Source organism: Canis lupus, chromosome 34, assembly GCF_011100685.1.
Source record: "Canis lupus familiaris isolate Mischka breed German Shepherd chromosome 34, alternate assembly UU_Cfam_GSD_1.0, whole genome shotgun sequence".
Taxonomy (NCBI): Eukaryota; Metazoa; Chordata; class Mammalia; order Carnivora; family Canidae; genus Canis; species Canis lupus.
The window spans coordinates 16,773,359-16,798,029 of NC_049255.1; the positions used below are offsets into that span (position 1 = coordinate 16,773,359).

The following is a 24,671-nucleotide window of genomic DNA, read 5'->3' on the forward strand; positions in this document are numbered from 1 at the left end:
CTCCTATATATACATAGGATTAGAATTAGAGACCAAGGAGTATATGTTGTAAAATCAAATTAAGTTATTTATTATTAACATTATTTATAAAAATATGACCTAAATGAAATAAGATTGCAGCCTAAAGGTCTTTAGGCTGGGGCACCTCGGTAGCTCAGTCGTTTAGGCATCTGCCTTTGGCTCCTATCATGGCCCAAAAGTCCTGGGATTGAGCCCCGCATCATGCTCCCTCCCCAAGCAGGGAGCCTGCTTCTCCCTCTCCCTCTGCCCTTCCCCTTGCTTGTAAGCTCTCTGGCTCTATCTCTCTCTCTCAAATAAATCTTAAAAAAATAAAAAGTTAATTAGGCCTAGGTAATAAATAGATAATTTTTCAATTCACTTATATATATATTTTAAAGATTTTATTGATTTATTTCGGGGGGTAGAGTATGCGTAAGCATACATGCACATAAGAGCAGGAGGAAGGAGAAGCAAACTCCTTGCTAAGCAGGAAGCCAATGTGGGGCTCCATCCCAGGACACTGGGATCGTAACGTTATCCCAAGGTAGACACTTAACTGAGCCATCCAGGCACCTCTAATTTTTTTTTTTAAGATTTTATTTATTTATTCATAGAGACAGAGAGAAAAAGAGAGAGGCAGAGACACAGGCAGAGGGAGGAGAAGCAGGCATCATACAGAGAGCCCTACGTGGGACTCGATCCAGGGTCTCCAGGATCACGCCCTGGGCTGCAGGCGGCGCTAAACCCCTGCGCCACCGGAGCTGCCTAGGCACCCCTAATTTTATTTGATTTGTAAAAATGTATTTTACATCCAATTTCTAAGGAAATCAATCCATTTCATACAATAAAACACATCTATATATATGATTGCGATGTCATCTTTCTTTAGGGGGCAAGTAGGAAAAAAACAAACTATAGTTACATGGAATTTGCAGACTGTTGTAATTATAATAGAAGATACCTCTTTTATGTAGATATTGCATGAGGAATGTAAAAAGAAATCCTTTATTTTACAACTCTACCATCACCTCCTATTCCTTATATTCCTTCACACTTACCTGTTACTGCATATTAGTACCAATCACTAGGAATTTGATTATCTGAACAATGTGTATTGTTTGTCAGGTTTCCCTCTTTCTGAGAAACTCCAAACTTCTTTGAAAGAGTAGTGATGTCTCTACTTCAACTACAGTTCACTCTTTTGACTTTCTCTGCACTCTACTGAAACTCCTCTCAATCAGGCCATCATTCACCTTCTATTTGTTGTTAGCCTCTTTTCAATCTTTATTCACCTTGATCTCTCTTTAGGAATTGACTTTATCAATCGCTTTACTTTTTCTTGAAACTCCTCTATTAGCTTCCAGAACATCGTTTTCCTCATGATCCTCTTTTCCAGCTGCTCTTTTTCCATTTGATGGTTCTATATCTAGCCTTCGAAATGTTGATGATCCCCTTGGTTCACATCTCTCTGTCATGCCTTATATCACATCTTCCTAGGTGTTCTCATCTACTTTCTTGGTTTTAATTACCATGCATGCTATTGACTATCAAACCTATAACTCCAGTCCAGATTTTTTTTTCATTTGTTCATCTACTCATTCAACCAATTTTTAAAAAATTTTATTTATTTATCTGTTTAGGATGTGTCTTTAAAACAGTAACATAGTCAAAATAGCATCCCACTTAAAGTTAATATTTCTTTCATATTAACTAATACCCCATCCATAGTCATATTTCTCCAGTCTTTTGCAAACTGTTCTTTAATGAACCTTGATCCAATCCAGGACTACTCATTGCATCTGATTATTCCCATTAAGTCTCTTTTATTCCAGAACAGTTTGTTTTTCATGATTTTAATTTGCTGAAGGGCAAGTTATCCAGAAAAATATTTCACCTTCTATATTAGGTTGCTTCCTTATGCTGTCACTTAGCTGAATTTAGCTGTGTTTCCTGGAAACTAGAAGTTAGCTCTACAAACTTCAACTTGATGGAGACAAGTTAAATATTTTTGACTAGAATTCATCCTAGGTAATGTGTATATTGCATTGCATTGCATTGCATTAGGAGGCACAGCCTATCTGGTTGTCCCACGATTGCTGATGCAAAGATTAGCTCTAGATTGGGATGATAACAGTCTGTTCCCATCACTGTATAGTTAGGTCATAGTCCTCACATCAGCCAGTATTTCTTCAGTGTTTACCCTGTGCCAAGTGTTGTCCAGAGTTCAACCCATACTGAATATTCTACCTATATGTACCCAAATGTCTCTTAAATAAGAAAGAAACACCAACATATATTAAAAACAGAGTATGATTGCAGTTACCTAGAAAGAGGGTATGAGCCAATTTAAGAGCACAAAAACTTTGATAATCTGCACTACCAGTTGTAAACCCTTGGGAGAAAAAACAATAGAGACCAATCATAGGAATGCTAGGAATAGTTGTCTTTTTATTGATATCTATTATGCAACTTTAAGAATAGTAAAGCTGGGGATCCCTGGGTGGCTCGGTGGTTTAGCGCCTGCCTTCAGCCCAGGGCGTAATCTGGGAGTTCCGGGATCGAGTCCCGCATTGGGCTCCCTGCATGGAGCCTGCTTCTCCCTCTGCCTGTGTCTCTGCCTGTGTGTGTGTGTGTGTGTGTGTGTGTGTGTGTGTGTGTGTCTCATGAATAAATAAATAAAATCTTTAAAAAAAATAGTAAAGCTTAGGAATAGTTGTCTTTCTATTAATATCTGTTATGCAACTTTATTTTTTTTTTTTTTTTTTTTTTTTTTTTTTTTTTTTTGTTATGCAACTTTAAATCTCTACTAATACATAATGCTATTTTTTAATAAACAAGTGCAAGTATCATGATGTGTTCAGAGTAATAATGGCTTCAGAATCAGGTGTGGACTAGGATCTGGCTCTGCAAATAGTTATTCCATGACCTTAGGCAAAACATTGCAACTTCTTTATCCATTTTCTCATCTGTAAAATAAGCATAATACCACCTCATAAAATTGTGAGGATTGGAAATATAGTATGAAAAGAACATAAGCTGGTATTTCACACAAAAATGCACATAAAAATTTTTGCTTGTTTCATAAGGAAAATAATCAAAATTTTTACAGAATAGGAAATGTAGTTTGAAAGACAAGAAATACTTGATATCAAATGGTTTGTTTTAAGAATAATTTGTTCATCCCTGTGGAAAAAAATTCACACTCTTTGCCACATTCCATTGAGCAATAGAGATAGCTAAGATTTAGTAAGCTTGTCATTTTGAGATTGGAGTCAATTAAGTATTTTTCTAATACTTTCTACTATCTCTTGTCTAATAGTCAGTTAATATATAATGAAAATTATGTCCATAATGAAGATGAGGTTCAAGTTCCTATTGGAAGCCAAATCATATTATAATTAATATTATTTTTAAGAGCCAAAGGTAGAAGCTCAACTGTTGAGCCACCCAGGTGCCCCTGTTCTAATCCCTCTTAAGAATGATAATCTACTGTATTATAGGATGCATAGTTTTACCGTTTTTCTACATGTTCATTTTTATTTTTAACTTAAACATTTTTCATAAAAGTATACATTTAAGTCTACCTCATCCGACCCTTGATATATCAGTTCTCCCCAAAGGATACCAGCGTTAGGAGTTTTCTGAACTCTTTAAAAATATTCTTTGCATATGGAAGTGGATGTGTATATACACACAAATACTTCCCTACTTTTTTACTTTCCTACTTTTTTACTTCCCTACTTTTTTGTATACATTCAGTTTTCCACCTTGTTTTCATGATTTATAAGTGTCTTGGAGATTATTCCACATCAAAGCATACAGATATTTAAGTCAGTCTGTTCAGCATATTCTCTTACTATGGACAGATCACTAAGTGGGAAGCCAAGTTTTCAAAGGTTGTTGGCGAGTTTGGAATCCAAACAAAGGGAGTTAATAGATCTTTAGAACTGGAGTCCTCTCAGCTAGTAAAGCTTGAGGAAGTCTCATCCACCATAAAAATCTTCTTACCAAAGAACCAGTAATGTTCAAGTTAACTAAGATTCTCTTTCCCTTAGACAAGAACTTGAATAGGCACAAGAGATGTTTGCCTCTGTGATTATTTACTTTTTCATTCATTTATTTATTGCATCTATGATTAACCAATCCCTCTTTTTGATACATAGTTCTTTAGATCTATTCATACAGTTTAGTAACTGTCATACCTTACAGACTAGAGAGCCATGTAGTCTCTTTAGGGCTTCAAGTCTCATATTTCTATTTTATTTTGTTTGATGGGTCAGTTTTCAGATATTTTGAGTCTTGGAGTGGTGAGTAGATCATATTACTAATATCTTTCCCTTCTTTCTTCCAATATCCTGCTGTATTGAAACACTGCCTTTCCTATTGTGCTTTTTAAATATGTTCAGTTATTCTTCTCATTAACCATTAACCATTGCATTGACTCCTTTTATTAATGAGAGTTAGTTTAGCAGTTCACCTGTCTCTGGCATATATTGCATTAATAATAAGTAGGTCTGTTATGTCAGCCAACAAGTCCTGTATTTTGCCTTTTGAGATTCTTAACTGAATCTGATAATTATATGTTTTGTTCATCCAGTTTAGAATGTCCTATGGATTTATAATTATTTTATCTTTCATATAATGTAACCATTCTAACACAGTAAATATTTTATCACATCAAAATCAGAATTTTCACTTTAAAGCATTAATAAAATAAAGTAACATTCACTTTAAAAAATAGATTGAATGGGCTATCCAGACTTTTATTCATCTTATACTATCATCTTGACTGCCTTTTTTTCCAGGTGCTATTATTAGCTGAAGTGACCTGTTTCCTTTAAGGCAGTCTTTTCCCTGCTTTAGATAAAAATTTTTCCAAGCTCAAGAAATAATTTTTTGGAGAGAGACAGCATATGCATGCAAGCAGAGAAGAGGGGCAGAGGGAGAAAAACTCAAGCAGACTCCACACTGAGCTGGGAGCATGACTCAGGCTCAATCCCACAACCCGAGATCATGACCTGAGCGAAGACCAGGAGTTGGACACTTAGCCAACTGAGCCATCCAGGCACCTCTAAAAATAACTTTTATTGGGTTAATAGTCTCTAATGAGAATACTAGACTTGTCTCTGATTTGGTTGCAAATAAGACCTTCAGTACAGGCAAAACTACAGTTTGTTGATCCTTTCAGATAAAAACACATTCCTGGTAGATACTGAAGTAATCCTTTATTTAGTGGGACCAATTGTTTTAGTCATTAGGTGTTTTGTTTTGTTTTGTTTTTAATCATTAGCTTTTTGTGCTATTTTCTCTTTTTGTTCCAAGGTACAAAAACAGACAATATATGCTTATTAAGCTAAGAAGTCTTGAAAAAGGCAAGCAAGTTTAAGCAAAAAGAAATGATAAAATAAATCAAATATGGGACGCCTGAGTGGCTCATTTGTTTAAATGTCCCACTCTTGACTTTGGCTCACATCGTGATCTCAGGCTTTTGAGATTGAGCCCAGTGTGGAGCCCCATGCTAGGGAGTGGAGCCTGCTTAATATTCTCTCTCCTTCTCCCTCTCTGTTCCCCACACACTGCTCTGCCCTCTGTCTATAAGAAGAAAACAAGAATTTAAAAATAAAATGTTATAAAGAAAGTGTAAAACACAATTCTATAATATATAATAGTTACCTTGATTTTATATTTAAAAAATTGGGAGTGGTTGAACCCCAATAATAGTGTTTAGCAACTTTTGTTTTGAGCAATTGATAAATAAGGCTTTGAGGAAAATAACATGAATTTGTTCGAGAAGTATTTTAAGTATAATTTTAGGAAATGATAACTTTTATGGAAAGAAAGAAAAGTTAATCATATCAAGTATCTGGTGTTATTCTTTATTTACTTTAATAGTTTCATTTTGCAATTATTTGGAAAATAGCATTGATAATATTTCAGTCTTTCTAATAAAGTTTTACTGTATACTAGATTAGGGTAATATGATTTACTGGGTTCCAAAAGTAGTTTTTATTGCATCTGTGAACAAGAATCTGTTCTACAATATATTTTTCTGATTTTATAATGGAAAAGTGTGCCTGGCATGGGACAGATGAATGATTATTAGCTGAAAAAGCTGTGAGTAAACATAGCTAGAATATAGTGTCTCTGTTTATAGTGTCTCTGTTAAAGTGGCATACCAGTATTGCTTAATTTTGATTTTTTTTTCTAGTGTAATTGTGAAACATCATATTGACTAAAACTACAAATCAGTATTCTGATGTGGTATTTTTTCTTTCCACATTTAAGTTAAGAGAAGAGGGATTGTTAGCATTTTGCTTCATGAAATTAAAATTGTAACAACCATAAAATGTATTTACAGGAACTTTTTCACTTCAATTATATTTGTGAAAAAATACAAAATCCAAATAATTTTAAAATTCCAAATTTTATATTGAGCCTTATGAGTAACAAAGAACCTGGATAAACTTTTAGTTTTTCCTTATCTATCTTAAATTTATTTATTTTATTTTTTTTTTTTAAAGTCTTTTTTTTTAAGATTTTATCTTTTTAATTTTTATTTGTTTATGATAATCACAGAGAGAGAGAGAGAGAGAGAGAGAGGCAGAGATACAGGCAGAGGGAGAAGCAGGCTCCATGCACCGGGAGCCCGATGTGGGATTCGATCCCGGGTCTCCAGGACCGCGCCCTGGGCCAAAGGCAGACGCCAAACCGCTGCGCCACCCAGGGATCCCCTATCTTAAATTTAAACTACAAAATAAAAAGTCTATTAACATAAACCTTAGGATTCTCTTAGTGCTCTAAATGTTTTTTCCATTCAAAAAAAATAGTCCATGCTCATTATCATTTTGAAAATTCGTGTTGATAGAAAAAAAGGAAGCGGGATCCCTGGGTGACGCAGCGGTTTGGCGCCTGCCTTTGGCCCAGGGCGCAATCCTGGAGACCCGGGATCGAATCCCACATCAGGCTCCTGGTGCATGGAGCCTGCTTCTCCCTCTACCTGTGTCTCTGCCTCTCTGTCTCTCTCTCTCTCTGTGACTATCATAAGTAAATAAAAATTTAAAAAAATTTTTTAAAAAAAGGAAGCCATACTATCTAGAGATATCATTAGCACTTTGATATATTCTTTCCAGACACAGTTTTTACATAGTATTGATCAGACCTTCTGTACAATTTTTTTGTGTTGCTTTTTCCTTTCACATTCCTTGTTATAAACTCCGTTAACACTTTTAAGTGACTGCTCAGTGTTTTAATTCAGATTAGTTTAATTTACTTTAAAAATTATTTTGAAAAATAGTTTCTGAACAAATAAATATACTTCTTTAAAGGGTACTTAGATTATACTATGAATTAATTTTTTTAGAACTAGCAATCTAGGGCACCTGGGTGGTTCAGTATGAACTCCAGGTCTTGGGATTGAGCCCCCAGCATTGGGCTCCTCTCTCTCTGCCCCTCCTCCTTCTCTTGCTCTCTCAAATAAATAAATAATATATTTTTAAAAAAAAGAACTAGCAATCTGATGAAAAAGCACCATTTTCCTACATTATCTCACCTTAGTGTGGCTATACATATCTGAATTACTACAAGACTGCATTTGAAAGTTATCCTTATTAATACTAGGATTCCAGTTTAGTTAGGTAGGATCTTTGGACTGCTTTACAATTTTTAAGGCAGAACTCCATAGAAAAGAAAAGATCCATCCATAGGAATTTCTGTGGAAAATGATGTCACTAAGTCCCTTGCAAATGTTTGTTTTCAAAGTCATTGGCAGCCTGTATTATTTGGCACATGCTCAGAGAATAAACTTAACTGTTTATAATAGTGTTTTACTTTCTTTATGATAATATGTTTTTAGAGTTTTCAACAATCTTGAGTGTATTTTATTATTTATATATTCTTATAATAATTATTTTAGGTCAACTGGCTATTCTGAGGTGATAGTTGTCGTTGGAGGCTGTGAACGTGTTGGAGGATTTAATCTTCCATACACTGAGTGCTATGATCCTGTGACAGGAGAGTGGAAATCTTTGGCTAAGCTTCCAGAATTTACCAAATCAGAGTATGCAGTCTGTGCTCTAAGGAATGACATTCTTGTTTCAGGTAAATGGAGAATAATTATAGTAGCTACTTTTAATTTGAACACAGCTTGGCTGTTTTAAGTAGTAGTGTCTCAGAAGAAAACCGTGAAAGTGAATATGCCCACTTTGAGCAGAAGAGTTTATACAACAAATAAAACCAAGAATGACTTTTTTTCTCTTAAAAACAGGCTCAAGATGATCCAGTGTAATTTATAAAATATCTGTCAGAAAAATACCTTTAATCATATTTCAAATGCTCTCAAATGCATATAGAATATAATTTTTAAAACTTTTACTTGTTAATTTTGTTTAAAGGAACACAGTAAAGTATGCAAAGTGAAAATTACTTAAAGAATTAATTAAGCATCTCTGATCTACCCAGGTTTTCTGAAATTCTACCCAAAGTTTATGAAATAGGATTTTCCTTAAAATTCTTAACTTCTTTTATGTGATGTTACATCTAAAATCTAAGACAATAAAATGATAGGCTTAAACAAAGTATAACTACGTTATCAATGATCCTAAGACTATTATTTGGTTAACAATTTTACCAGCTTCGCAAATTACTGTATTATACGTTGAACAATATAACAATACAGACTTTATTTTGTGTAATAGTATACTTTTGAAAAGATGGGTGATTTTTAAAAATCTTTTAAAAATAACTCTATTTTGGTGCTTCTGATGTCTGATGCAGGTTAATAAGCTTACACGTTTGTAAAAATCATACTCTGCATTTTATTATTTGGGGCCTATGTTTTTCAAGATAACAATCAGCAAAGTTTATATCTGCTCTGTGGAATTGTTTCCATTAACCTTTAAGAGGATCTTTGTGTCATTTATTGAACTGAATTCAAAATTCTTAGACTGGGTGAATAAATCCTATGTTTTAATTATCTTTGCCATGGGCATAAGCCCCTTGGTGATATTTTTGTTATTGTGTATACATTGTTTTTCATTTAAAGGTGGAAGAATCAATGGGCGTGATGTATGGATTTATAACTCACAGTTAAATATTTGGATCAGAGTTGCTTCTCTAAATAAAGGCAGATGGCGTCACAAAATGGCTGTCCTCCTTGGTAAAGTAAGAGAAACCACTTTTTATTACTATTGCTGGCACATTTCCAAAATAAATACTACAACTAAATCCTTTTTACTCACTCTCTGGGTATTTTGGATTCAAATTGTATTTCCTTCCATTTCTAACCTCATTAGATAAACTGAAGATATAAACAATTTGACACTGTACTTTTGAATGGATATTTTGTTCTCCCAATTTGGAATTTGTGGCAGTGAAGCACATTTCTCTTTTCATGCTCCCTTGGAGTCTGAATGCCTAAGAAGCATTGGAAAATAAAGGAGTTACATTGAGTACAAAAACAGGCCAATGTCTAATCCAAGCAGTCTTTTTCCCTTTACTGACTTTGGCAGTCAGGCAGGAGATATATTTACCTAGACTGATGTTATTTTATCTTTTTTCTTTATACAATTTAGGGACAAAACAAGTTTAAAGTAAGTGTTAAGATAAATTCACGAGTGTATTTTAAGGAAAACTGATTACTGATTGCAGCTAATAAATGTTTTAAAATACATAATTTGGGGCGGCCCCAGGTGGCTCAGTGGTTTAATGCCGCTTTCAGCCCAGGACCTGATCCTGAAGACCCGGGATTGAGTCCCACGTCGGGCTCCCTGCATGGAGCCTGCTTCTCCCTCTGCCTGTGTCTCTGTGCCTCTCTCTCTCTGTGTCTCTCATTAATTAATAAATAAAATCTTAAAAAAAGAAAAACATAATTTGGGGGGCTCTTGGGTGGCTCAGTTGGTTAAACGTCTGATGCTTGCTGTCAGCTCAGGTCTTGATCTCAGGGTTCAGGCCCCATATTGGGTTCCATACTGGGTATGGAATCTACTTTATATATTTACATTTATATTTTTTGGTTCAGAACCATTCTTTGTCCTTAGGAACCTGAGAAACACTTGCGGATTAGTGGTTTCCAAACTTTTTAAAAAGCAGCTACACCCTCTTTTATAAAGTTAAAAAAATTAAATCTAACAAAAAAGCCATTAAATAGAAAAGGTAAAAAATACAGCAGTATACCAAGGGCTCTTTAGCTTTTCTCTGCCTCCATCTCTATTAGCTCCTCCAAAGCTACCTTAAATTAATGAGCAATCTGAATAAAAGCAGCATACTTACTTGCCACATGTATTTTTGACTGGTTCCCTGATACCACTTTCTAAAAAGATTGCTGCCTCTTAGACCCTCCTGTGGAGAAAACAGAATTGCTCTAATGCAAACAGAGATGGTTCAAGAACTTTTCTCAGCCTCTCATCAGCTCTCATCCTCTTCCCCTATTTCTCCATAGAGGCTTCTTGAAATTTCTGTACTATAGAATATTAGAGTTTCTGAAAGCACAGTTTGAAAGCTACTGTTAATTCCTAAAGATACTGATCTATTGTGCTGCTGCTGTCAACAAGGTCGATGAAATAATGAGGACCTTGAGATAGATGTATTAGAAATAAAATAATTCTATTGGTTATTTTTCCAAAGTCACTAGTTTGTCAGTACCTACTATATTATATATAGTTTTGGTAGCCATGTCTCAAGAATGATAAAATATTACTGAAAGGGGACAGCTAAAATATTCAAGGGTTGGAAAAAGAAGAGATCTGACTAAAAAAATTTCATTTAGACTAAAGGTACAAAGGCAAATGAAAATGATTGATGTCTCAAATATCACGTGTGGATTGGTGAACACAATTTTTTTTGACAAATGTTGGTATATTTGCCTTGAAGTTTCATAAGACTTAGCAATAAATCAAGACATGAAAGAAATCTTTCTACCTTACATATCAAGTATTCACATCATGGAAACTATTATCATAAGAAATTAACAATATAAACTGAATTCAAACATATAAAATTATTTGAATTTATAAATGGCCTCTATTAAGAAAACCTCGGTAAGATAATTTGGAATACTGAATCTAAGAGTAGGAAGGAATCTTAGATAAAATTTCATATAACTTTTTCAATTTATATAGAAACCGAATTCAAAGAGATCAAATCACTTGCCCAAGGTTATACAGAAAGGGATAAAGTAGGGACAAAGCAAAATTCAGATTTTCTTAATCTAGAGGCCTTTCATCTCGATACTCACAACGTATATTTTCAATTTATGCATGCAGGAGAATGGCAATAAACTTTAATCCTCAAAATTATGATATGTGATACTATTACTGTCTGCATTTTTGAATTGAGTAAATAAAGACTAAATCTCAGAAGATAAACTACCCAAGGTTTACATATCATGGCAATGCTAGATATTGAACTCTGCCTCTCCTGACTTCAAAACCATGCCCTTAATTGCTACATTGTACCACAATTTTCATACAGTCTTCCAGCTGAGGGACAGAGGCCTGGGTGGCTCAGTGGTTGAGCATCGCCTTTGGCTCAGGGCATGATCCCAGGGTCCTGGGATGGAGTCCGTCATCGGGCTCCCCGCAGAGAGTCTGCTTCTTCCCCTGCCTATGTCACTGCCTCTCTCTGTATCTCTCATGAATAAATAAATAAAATCTCAAAAAGGAAAAAAAAAGGAATTGAGATATTTTAAGAAAATTAATTTGTGCTGTGAAAGAAGACTCAGTGGGACTTAACAGTTATTTAGATATGAAGGGAGGAATTGATAATGACTGTTGATTAAAGGAATTGTGGATATTAAACTGGAGAAATCTCTTTTAAGAGGTTCTTGGGGCAGCCCGGGTGGCTCAGCGGTTTGGCGCCACCTTCAGCCCAGGATGTGATCTTAGAGACCCAGGATCCAGTCCCAAATCAGGCTCCCTGCATGGAGCCTGCTTCTCCCTCTGCCTGTGTCTCTGCCGCTCTCATATTCTCTCTCTCTCTCTCTCTCATGAATAAATAAATAAGTCTTTAAAAAATAAAAAGTTATGCGCTTCTTGTGTATCTCTTGATTCCTTTTTTTTTTTTTTTTAAGATTTTATTTATTCATGAGAGACAGAGAGAGAGAGGCAGAGACATAGGCAGAGGGAGAAACAGGCTCCACGCAGGGAGCCCGATGTGGGACTCGATCCCAGGTCTCCAGGATTACACCCTGGGCTGAAGGCGGCACTAAACCACTGAGCCACCCGGGCTGCCCTATCTCATAATTCCTAATGGATTATTCTGCGTATAGGTCATTTAATAAATGACTTGTTGATTAGTTCACCTGTCACATGAAGGTATTAATTTGTCTGCCTTCCTCATATTTGTGAAAGCCCTTCGAAATATAGAGTTCATTGTGTGTCAGGTACTTTGTTAAGCAGAGTAGATACTAAAATGAAAAACAGGGACACCTGGGTAGCTCAGCGGTTTGGCACCTGCCTTCAGCCCAGGGCATAATCCTGGAGACCTGGGATCGAGTCCTGCATCAGGCTCCTTGCATGGAGCCTGCTTCTCTCTCTGCCTATACCTCTCTCTCTCTCTCTCTCTCTCTGTCTCTCTCTGTCTCTCATAAATAAATAAATGAAATCTTTAGGAAATAAATAAATGAAATTAAAAACAAGGCAGGTCCTGCCTTTAGTGATCCTGGAGTCTAGTATTCCTTACCTAATATTTTAGTTTCATAGCTTTATTATTTCATAATAATCAAGTATTTTCATCATCCATGAGTGTGAGCAATCATGTAGTTTTCAAAAACATGCAGTATGACCCTTAAGAGGGTAAAGATTCATTCTTGGGGATAAAAAAAATTATACTCTTTCATAGATAAAGCAGATAAACATACAGTACATAAAAAGATATACAACGTATCTGTGGTATTAAAATTTGATTGGAGGGGGTTATTATGAAAAAGTCTAAAAAGTCTCCTTGGTGGTGATGATAGGGTGCTAATAAAAGTTTCAGAAACCAAGCTAAATATATTGCAATTATAGTTACCAAAGGGCTTTTTAAAGAGGACAAATCCCTTAATTCCTTAGCCAACTAGTCAAAAATTCAGACTTTTGACAATTAAACATTTTTCCATGTATTCCACATATAGGTATATGTTGTTGGAGGCTATGATGGACAAAACAGACTTAGCAGCGTAGAATGTTATGATTCCTTTTCAAATCGATGGACTGAAGTTGCTCCCCTTAAGGAAGCAGTGAGTTCTCCTGCCGTGACTAGCTGTGTAGGCAAATTGTTTGTGATTGGGGGAGGACCTGATGATAATACATGTTCTGATAAGGTAAGCCATGTTCTCTTACAGGAATTACCAATGATGTACACAAGAAGAAAAATACAGAAGGCTTATCAAATAGTTAGGACCCTTAGTGTAAGAAACCTTCTAAAAATTGTCTAGTACTTTATACTCTTAAGGAGAAAACACTGAGTTTCAAGTTACTGAAGTGAAATCCTAATATATATAACAATTTTCTGTATAAAGCATTATCTAGTCTTTTTGAAATAAAACTAATCTCAGCATTGGGATCTTGTACTAAATAAATTGTTGTAAACTTTTTACTGCTATAGTCTATAGAAACAGAAAATTATTCACAAAAACACAGATGGGAAGTAAATTAGCAGAGGATACGATACCGTAACTATACTGCCTTCAACTGGGTCATGTTCTGCATACTTTAAAAGTATGTTTTAGAACAACAGAAAAAAAGGAAAGTAAACTTCTGTAACGTAAATAGAAAACAGCTCAAAGTTGTTGCAGTTCACTGAATTCCTGGAACAAAAGAACATTTGTCATCCTGACACTTCAGAAAATACTGTGTTTATTCTGAAAACAACTATCTGATGCCTAATCTGTTTCACAATTGTTAATTGAATTTTGTCAGACAATTATTATTTAATTAAATTTTAATGTTACATTTTTAGAATTCATTAATTGAGAATTTTGATAATTCAGGGTATACTGAATTGAGATTTACTTGTGTTCTTATGAAGAAAGGACTTCCTAAAAGTATAAAGAAATTGTATTCAGGGCAGCCCGGGTGGCTTAGCGGTTTGGTGCCACCTTCAGTCCAGGGCATGATCTTGGAGATCTGGTGTCGAGTCCCGCATTCGGCTCCCTGCATGGAGCCTGCTTCTCCCTCTGCCTGTGTCTCGTCTCTCTCTCTCTCTCTCTCTCTCTCTCTCTCTGTCCCTCATGAGTAAATAAATAAAATATTTTTTTAAAAAAAGAAAGAAATTGTATTCGGACTGAGGCATAGTTATCCTATGTGACACAATTTTTTAAAAATCTGGACTGTTGGGGTGCTTGACTGGCTAAATCTGTCATGATCTCAGAGTTGTGGGATCCAGCCCTGCATTAGGCTCCACACAACAGGGAATCTGCTTGAGATTTTCTCTTCTCCCTCTGCCTCTCTCCCCCTGCTTGCAGGCACTCCCTCCTCCCTCTCTCTAAAATAAATAAATCTGGGGCACCTGGGTGGCTCAGTGCTTGAGCATCTGCCTTTGGCTCAGGTCATGATCGCAGGGTCCCAGGATTGAGTCCCGCATCGGGCTGTCCATGGGGAGCCTGCTTCTCCCTCTGCCTGTGTCTCTGCCTCTCTCTCTCTGTCTCTTAAGAACAAATAAATAAATTTTTTAAAGTTAATTAATTAATTAAATCTTTAGAAAAATCTAGACTGTCAATTTTAACGGAAATAAATGAAAATTTATCATGGTAGCATAGTCATTCATTCTGGAAACAATCTATGTGTGTTACTCTCTTCTGCTTGATAGTAATAAATTTTCATTTCTTTTGAGAATTTTTATAATTCAGACATTCCCCTATCAAGTTAACCTCCTTTAATTCTGTGAATTAATGTAATTAATGGGATTTAAGTTTTAATCATGTTTCTATGTATTGGTAGACTTTTTATTAACTAAATTTGCAGTGTTGTTTAGGAATTTTAATTAAATATTTCTATATATTACTAGGTTCAGTCTTACGATCCAGAAACCAATTCTTGGCTACTTCGTGCAGCTATCCCAATTGCCAAGAGGTGTATAACAGCCGTATCCTTAAACAACTTGATATATGTTGCTGGTGGGCTGACCAAGGCAATATACTGTTATGATCCAGTTGAAGATTACTGGATGCACGTACAGAATACATTCAGCCGACAGGTAATAACATAAAACGATCCAAAAGAAAAATCAATCGAAGAGGGACCAAATTATTTGGCCATTATAAATATACCGTAATTTCACTGTTAGTATATTTCATGTATGCATGAATTATTTCAGAATTTTTAAAACCACATAAGTCATATGGTATACCTGTTTTGAACTTGTTCTAGGGAATTGCTTTATTGAAATAACTTGTTTTCTACCATCTCATGGTGAAGGAGCAGTTGCATTTGGACTGCTGGGGTTTGTTTTCCTTGACCTTTTTCAGAATCTACCCTAGTCCTTATCTCTAGCTCTTACAAATTTTGAACAAGAAGAAATGCTCCCAAATTGGTTTCTTTCCTTCTATGGTTTTTATTATAAAAGAAATATCTGTACTCAGGTCTCCTTCACCCATGCACACTACCCATACCCCTACTCTACCTCCTGCTTCCCAAAAAGGATTCTCTCACATCGGGCTCCCTGCATGGAGCCTGTTTTTCCCTCTGCCTGTGTCTCTGCTTTTCTCTCTCTCTGTGTCTCTCATGAATAAATAAATAAAACCTTTAAAAAAAAAGAAAAAAAAAAAGATTTTCCTATCACTCAGGAAATTCCAAGGGATTTAGGAACTCTGTGTCAGGAACTGGGGGCAGGGACCAATATATATTTTTCTATTATTTCATACCTAGATTTAATTTCTTAGGTTTTCCTCACTTTCTCCTAAATTGAATCAATCTAGCATATCACTTCTGTGTCCTCAGAGTTTCTCCTATTCTTTTCCATACCTGTGGTTCCTGCTTTTGTTCAAGTCTTATCAGTTCTTCCTAAACAAAAGCAATAATATTCTAATTAGTGTTCTTTAATGTCTCTTCTCTCACCCATTTTGCCACTAGTTATTTTCCAACAAATCTTATGTCTCCTCTGATTGGAAGCATACTAAATAAAATCCAAAAGTTTTCCTACTTCATTCTAGGCATTCTGACCTCTGCTTGCCTTTTCAGCTTCACTTTCTGCAACTTTATCCCAATTATATTAAGTACCTGTGAATTTGCATTTGCTGTATACATCATATGTGTTCCTGCCTTAGTTCATGCTGTCCTGTGAGGCTCTAATGCCCTTTCTATCATCTCTACTTGTAATTCTACTCCTCTTTCCAGGACCACTTCATAGTTACAACAAACCGAAGTTTCCCTGTTCAAAATTAATTTCCTCCTTTTCTAATCAGTCACTGTACTAACACCTCTATTATGGCAGTCATATATTCTGTTATGAGTATAAATGTTTATTTCCATACCAGAATTCTATCTTCTTGAGAATACTGTTTTTTCTAACTCCTTTTCTATGTATCTTACATTAGTTGGTGCTCAGTAAGTATTTATTAAGTAAACAAATGAGACAGTGTAGTAACAAGGGACCTAATCTTAAGAGTCTTATATGCAACATGTGTAATAAGAGATAATAGACTATAGGGAAGCCCCGGTGGCACAGTGGTTTAGCGCCACCTGCAGCCCAGGGCATGATCCTGGAGACCCGGGATCGAGTCCCACATCGGGCTCCTTGCATGGAGCCTACTTCTCCCTCTGCCTGTGTCTCTGCCCCTCTCTCTCTCTCTGAATAAATAAATAAATAAATCTTTAAAAAAATAAAAAAATAAAAAATAATAATAATAAAATAAAATAAATAAAAAACATTCATGTATTGATAAACTATTTTCTTACCAGCTGTCATTACTCCTTACATTCTAATACAGTGAAATAAGCTACTATATCTGATATAAGCAATTTCCTGATATGAAAGAAAAACTGATTTAAAGATTACTTGCTTCATTTATTTCTGAGCATTATTATCTGGAATTACATTAATAAGATCCTATATTATATAGTTTAAGAATCATCATTAAAGTAACTGTAAGGTTCAGTACTACAGGCTAGGTTCTATCTGAAAACTGATGATACTGTTTTTTTATTGTATTCAGAACTTTTAGAATTTATAAAAAAAGTTTACTGTGCTTTAGATGAAAAATGCTGGGGAGTGCCTGGGTGGCTCAGTCAGTTAGGTATCTGTCTTCGGCTTGGGTTATGATTCTGGGGTCCTGGAATCAAGCCCTGCACATTGGGCTCCATGCTCGGTGGGGAGCTGGCTTCTCTCTCTCCTTCTGTCTGCTGCTCCCCTTGCTTGTGACGATCTCTCTTGATTTCTCTCTCTCTTGTTCTCTCTCTGCCAAATAAAAATAAAATTAAAGATAAAGAAAAATGTTGTAGTTTGGCACATAACTGGTACAATTCATGGGTGATATTCTGGATAAAAGTTTGTCATTCATAAATGATAACGAGCCAGATTATTCTGGGTATGTGTAAACTCTAATATAAATATTTTTTTGTCTTCCTTTTTATTTATTTATTTATTTATTTATTTATTTATTTATTTATTTATTTATTTTTATTGGTGTTCAATTTACCAACATACAGAATAACCCCCAGTGCCCGTCACCCAATCACTGCCACCTCCCACCCTCCTCCCCTTCTACCACCCCTAGTTCGTTTCCCAGAGTTAGCAGTCTTTACGTTATGTCTCCCTTTCTGATATTTCCCACACATTTCTTCTCCCTTCCCTTATATTCCCTTTCACTATTATTTATATTCCCCACATGAATGAGAACATATAATGTTTGTCCTTCTCCGACTGACTTACTTCACTCAGCTAAATATTTTTAAGTACTCACAAATTCTTTTAGACCTGAAGAAGTCTACCAAGATTTGATTTCTTCTATAAATGCAAAACTTAGGGGGGGCCTGGGTCGTTTAGTCCATTTAAACACCTACCTTCGGCTCAGGTCATGATCTCAGGATCCTGGGATCAGAGACCCACATGGGGTTTCCTGCTCAGCAGAGAGTCTGCTTCTCTCTCTCCCTCTGCTCTCCTCCACCCCTCATGCTCGCTCACGTGCTCTCTCTCTCTCTCTCTCAAGTAAGTAAATAAAATCTTCTACAAAGAAAGAGCAAACTTACATACACAGTAAATCTAGTCAAGTTAAAAATGTTTATTGTACCAATTGGTAAAATCCATCCCATTGTTATATGAAACAGGATGATAGTAATGTGCAATAACTTTCTGAATTAAAGTAAAATGTAAATAGAATATTCGACCTGCAGCATAACGAGATCCATGAAATAGACAATTTTAGTGTAATTTCTTTATTTGAAGAATCACTCTCATCCTTGCAAGAATATTTGTTTTTTATAGTAATTATGTTATTGACAGAGGAAATTCAGCTAAGAATCCTATTGTGTGCAAAGTTAAAATATTTGAGGAGTTTCTACGTCCCAGCCAAAGCCCCTGATAACAGTGCTTTGTCAATTTGTTTATAAATCATTCTCTCATTCATTCATTGAACTTGTGGGTAATCCCACATAATGAATAATGTTCCTACTCCTTGGTCATGTAATAGCCACTTGCTATACTAAGGGACCTCCTTTTAAGAGGAGAAGCAAATCATACTGTTCAAAAATATTTTCGTCCAACTGCTATTAAGTTAAAACTTGTTTCAGTCCACTACCCTCACTTCACTCCCACGTCTGGGCCCCAATCAACAGTATAGATTTTATTTTAACATTTCATTCATGCAAAATTACCTAGTGCTCACACATAGAGCAGGAGTTGGGCAAAAGGGAGCTTGTTTCATGTCGTCTTTTTTTGTCTGTTAAAGCATATTTTACTTTTCAGTTTGCTAGCAAATCCCCTCAAAGAGTTAATTTTTTTTTTTTTATTTGGTTCAACAGGAAAACTGTGGTATGTCTGTATGTAATGGTAAAATATATATCCTGGGTGGAAGACGGGAAAATGGAGAAGCCACAGACACTATTCTCTGTTATGATCCGGCAACAAGTATCATCACAGGGGTAGCTGCAATGCCCAGGCCAGTGTCCTATCACGGCTGTGTGACTATACATAGATACAATGAAAAATGCTTTAAGCTCTAATGCCAGGATACCTCACCCAAGAAGCCACACTGATCCAAGATGAGAGGTTTTAAGAGCTCCAGAATGGGAACTTGACATATCTCCTTTGTGCCATGTACACAAAAAAGTAAAGATAATAATTGTGGTGCCTTTTCCCCTGAAATTCAATCTTTCAAACTGTAATAAAACCTTTCCTATAATTGGAGAAAAAAAATATGTTGTTGTTGAAAGTAATAGTGGTTATTGCTTGGGTTTTGAGAGTGTACCTTTGTAAGTATTGTAAGAAACTCATGTGGAGTAGGAAATAATGTCTGCCTGTGTAATTTTTAGGAATTTGTGAATGGTTTTTCCGTTTGTATATGTTTATCTGTAAGCCTATATATTCCTTATTTTGTCATATATGTATAGAAAATTGCATGACTTAGGCTTCATTTAGTTTGAATCACATAATGCTTAGAGTGCTTACAAAGGGTGGGAAATCAGTTTAAAAAATCTTTTTCACTAAAAATATATTCAAACGGATTAATTGTATTGAAGGGTTTTTTTTCAGTAATTGATAAAAATGTAATGACAACAATTTGAGTATTATACTGAATTATCATTACTTCTTAGAACTGCTGTCTTCTACTAAACATATTTTTGGAAAACCATTGGATAGGAGATAGAAAAGCAAGTGCCCCTAAAATGAGGATTAAAATTATAGGTTAATTCCTAAGAAAAAAAATATGTAAGACCATTGAAGGGAAAATGACCCACTGTGGCTCTCAAAGTACTTATGTATCATCTCTAAATCCTCTAAGGAAGCACCTTTTCTTGAATCTGACAAAAGAGTTGAAATCCATTTTGCAATATTATTTTGTGAAAAACAAGGACAGATTTTTCTCCCTAGCCCAGTAGGGTTTGACTTCATTAGTATGGTGCTTTGGGTGAGGACCTCTTCCCTGGTTATCCTCCTTTCCTGTGAACAGGTAAAACTCCTGGAGTCTCCACTCTTGAGTTGCCTTTAAAGGATAAAAGAGGGACCACTTTTCAGTGGGTCCATTTTTCTTTTAAAATTAGCTATCCAAAAAAAACTAACTGCAGTATTTGCAGTCTTTTAAGAGAAATCTTTCATTTGGTACCCATTGTGGAAAATACTAGTCAACATTCTCAAGCTTCTCTACAACAAATTGCTTTGTCTAGATTTTTCAACTCCAGTTTATAAGCTTACTAGTTTTCAGAAAGGAATATACAGTTTTTTTAAGGCAAATGGAATGGCAGGAACTGTAGCCCAAGTGATTACTGTCATTCCTGGGTGAACAGGTAAAATTTACAACATTTTAGGGATATTCCAGGGATGTTCAGGTAGCCTGCTGGATTTCAACTTCCCAGGCACTATTGTCGTCTCACATCATAATACATACTCCTTGTCACAGGAGAGATGATGCAAATGTGTGATTTTAGTGCCACCATATTTCTGTTAAAACCAAGTTAGTAATCAAAACCTTACATAGACCATTTGTTTTCTCATCTTCGAATGATACAGAGATTTCTAATAAACTGTATGACATCAACAGCAATGCTTATCTGGAATCTGAATTCTGAGGAAAACTCTAAAAATCTTATAAATTTTGAGGGAATTTTAATTTTCCAAATTTTAGTTTGAAATGATATACAATTTTTCTATCATTTTTGTTGAAAGACAATTGCAAAAAGAATTGGGATACTTGTTTTAATTCTAAAACAAACAGTATCCCTACTGTCAGTATCTACTCCTGCAATATACCTTTTGTAGATAATGGAACCTATTTAGTTCAGAAATTCTTTGCAGTAGATGTGATAATGTATGAGAAAAGTATTTTGTAAATGTTGAGGAGTATACAAATGATACTTGTTATTTTCATGTGTATCTGTAAAATCATGCCCATACATAAATACAGACACTTCACACACAAAAAATACTTTCTCAAGATCACTTGTGTATTGTAGTACTTTGTCTATTGTAAAAGTATTAACTATTTACCTGTATTTCTTTATACATTTATTTTTAAAACCCATGTGTTTATTGTACTAAATTTGAAATGAAATCCTATAAAACAATTTGCGTAAACATAGACCTCATGTCAATATTGTTTAATTTCTTCCTACATAATTTAAAACTGCATAAATTAAGTAGGCCACCAAGAACTTAGCTTAAGTCCCATGAAATTAATAATTTTTGAAATTAGCTGATTTTTAATAGCCTTTAACTATTTATCTTCCTTTACTGAATATTGATAAAGGAGTTAGCATCGATAAAACAAAATAATTTTAGGGTATAATTAGTATATCAAAAGGGATTCATCAACCAAATTGTGTCAGATTATATTCATACTGTCATTACATAGTTGACAGATTTTCTTTTGTTAGGAGATGCTCATATAACCCTTTGGGATTAGTATGTATGTATATACATGTGTAGATAGATAGTATGGTCATGTACACAAATATATACAAACACCAAGAATTTGATCAGTTTGTGATGATCAGAAAAAAACACATAAAGTAAAAATTGGTTGACTTTCTTAAATTCAATTCCAGAAGATTTTTTTATTTGGGTATTTTTATAATACTTTTTTACATTTGAAAGTACATGTTGAGGGGCACCTGGCTGGCTCAGTCAGTAGAGCATGGGACTCTTGATCTTGGGTGGTGCACTGGAGTCCCACGTTGGGTGTAGAGATTTCTTTTAAAAAGTTTGAAAGTACCTGATGAGTGTTAGTATAATGACTTGTGTACAGTCAAAATCTATGTAGTACATAAAGTTTCACAAAATCAGAAAACAAATTGGAGGTAGAGACAAGTTTGCTAAACCCAACTGTGATACCTCAGTGGGAAAAGCAGTTCAAACATATGTTTTGTTGAATTAATAGGAAAGTATAGTCTTTTTGTTCATGAATGTGTGTTTTCCTATGTATGAGTGAGCTATAAAGTGGTCTAATTTTTACAACAGTGGACCTTCTTTGTTTTCAGCCTTAATCTTCCCACTGACTACTGCACAGGTATGAAATAGTAGCTTACTCAATCTTCAGTAACCTTTGTTTCCCTGGATGACTGAAATATAGATATTTACTCCATTTAAACCAGGTGTTAAAAAAAATGATGTAAATACTCAGGGAGGGTATTAACTTGTCATTTTTGCCTATTTGGGGTGTTTAAAGTGCCATAACTATATAACCTTCAGTTCATGATCCTAGAGTAAATTTAATTTGGTAAAGGGGCTTCACACAGGCAGTGGTTGAACATTCATTCTTTTATATTTAGAAAGATGAAAATGTTTTGTGGACTGATACATTTTCTCTTAGTGATTACAAATTGTTTATGTATCTCTACTGTCATATACCCTTTTGAAACTCAGGAAAGACAAAGGTTCAGTTATACTACTTTTGTCAATACGCAACCCAGGTGTGTGTGTGTGTTTTTTTTTTCCTGTTGTCTGGATATGGCAATAGATTTTTTTTTAAGAATTGCTGTGAGAACCCATTCATGAAAAGAGTAGAGGGTTTGAATAATTGTGTGTGCCTTTTGTGTCTTGAGATTTACATGTGGAAAAGACATCTCCAGACTATATTTTCAAAGAGAAGAGATAGCTATTTATGTGGTGCCAAGTGATAAGATAATGTCTCTTAAAGGCTTCCTATGGAAGCCTTTATTTTACTAAACTCAAGACACCAGTTAACCTCAACATAATTTTGGCCTTATTAGAATTTCTTGTGCATTATATTGAAAGCCAGGTTTACATCACCTCACCCCATTATTCTTTTTAGCTAAATAAATAAATTCGCCATATCAAGTAACCAGAATGGGGGCAATTTGGTTGGCTTTTAAGTAGGTTTGACTAGGTAGCTCTACTTATTGTCACATCTAATGCTAGACATCAGAAACCACTTGAGCCAGAGTGTGAATTGATAATTCCAGAGACATTTTCAACATACTTCAGACATTTTTTAATGTTTTTTATGAATGTTTTACATGTGTGTGATTGCCTTAGATATTAAATTTACTTAGTGCTAAAGATGATCATCCTAAATAATTTTTTAAAACAGCAGTAGTCATAACTTATTTTATATAATGTTCCAAAGAAAAGAACTTAATGTTTTCATAATAACTACATCTGAATTTGTTTATGTGCCTTAAGTTCTCTAGTGCTATTTCAACTTTTTTTTCATTCTAAATAAAGCTTACCTTAGATGAGTTTCATATTTGTTTCCTACAGAGTAAGTAAACTTCCCTTCTTAAATTTTTTAATAAGCACCATGTGGTTGCTTGGCAGAATGAGAATGTTAAGAAATGTTGTTGAGTGTTTGGAGTTTTATTATATTCGGGGATTTTGTTTTGTAACCAAGGTGCTTTTTAAGATATTCAAACATCTAACATTGATTAAACTTTTGAAAACATCATTTGCAAAGTCTACATCTAATGTCAAAAAGTAAATGTACTTATTTTTGTTCCATTCTTATGTACTATTTTCTTTTTCCTTCTACAGGCTTTTTCATTTATATTTCTTGAAAAAGTTCTTACTCTTGCTTTCCCCATCATCCCTCCCCCAGTTTCTTTTATTTAAAGTTTTGAGAATTTCTGGAGCTGTGTAAGACAACAATTACAGTGTTGAAAAAAAGCATAATATGCTTTACAACTTGTACAAACCGATGGCAGCCAAATGTCATTTGCTTTCAGTGAGAGGCTCCAGTATCTTCACAGTGAAAAATACTTTGTACTTCTTTGCTCTCAATTTGATTGTAGCACATTAATACTAATATGCCTTGTTTAAATATACTTTGTGCATAGTTTAATTTTTTAAAAGTTGTCTCTAATAAAATGTCCTTTAACCATTATTATTTGACTATACAGTTGTATTAAATTTTGTTTACCAAAAACTTGTTTTTGTTTTATTTTAAATACATCCAAATGGTTATGCAAAAAAGGATGGAGGAAAATTCATATTAATATATGTGAATATGTACTGGTATGTCCATAAAGTAACTAGAAGAATAAATAAAGCATTAGTGTATATGAAGAAGGGAGATAGTGGCTGAGGAACAAGTAAAAAGGAAATGCCACTCTGTACTCATATGTAATTTTATGTAATTATGTATAAATGTGCATATAATCGATATTTTTGTGTGAAGCACATGGAAGTGTCACCTATTTAAAAAAAAATTTAATTACCAGAAAGTTACTCATAACATGTTTACTCTACTGTTCTTTGACTCTCAAAAGTACCCTTGTAATATTAAGAATAAAGGACTTGGGATCCCTGGGTGGTGCAGTGGTTTGGCGCCTGCCTTTGGCCCAGGGCACAATCCTGGAGACCCGGGATCGAATCCCACGTTGGGCTCCCGGTGCATGGAGCCTGCTTCTCCCTCTGCCTGTGTCTCTGCCTCTCTCTCTCTCTCCCTGTTTGACTATCATAAATAAATAAAAATTTATTTTAAAAAAAGTAAAGGACTTAAGAAATTTTCTTTCAGATGTCAAAGAGAGGGCATATTATTTATTGGAGAGGCAATGTCTAATTTTATGTTAACAAAAGTAAAATTTTGA

The 24,671-nt window shown here is 34.8% G+C and overlaps 1 protein-coding gene across 7 annotated transcripts in view; it reads left to right on the forward strand.

The window, feature by feature from the left end:
• Positions 1 to 24,007, forward strand: part of KLHL24 (kelch like family member 24) — a 42,164-nt gene extending 18,157 nt beyond the window's left edge. For 5 of the 7 annotated variants that reach the window (XM_038583507.1, XM_038583510.1, XM_038583509.1 and 2 more), the window contains 5 exons: positions 7,913 to 8,097; positions 9,041 to 9,159; positions 13,109 to 13,297; positions 14,983 to 15,171; positions 18,933 to 19,133. In XM_038583507.1, the coding sequence (XP_038439435.1) occupies positions 7,913 to 8,097; positions 9,041 to 9,159; positions 13,109 to 13,297; positions 14,983 to 15,171; positions 18,933 to 19,133 (883 nt within the window). Of the gene's footprint in view, positions 1 to 7,912; positions 8,098 to 9,040; positions 9,160 to 13,108; positions 13,298 to 14,982; positions 15,172 to 18,932 lie in introns of all 7 variants that reach the window. The other 2 variants (XM_038583506.1, XM_038583512.1) reach the window with 2 other exon arrangements.
• The last annotated feature ends 664 nt before the right edge of the window (positions 24,008 to 24,671 follow it).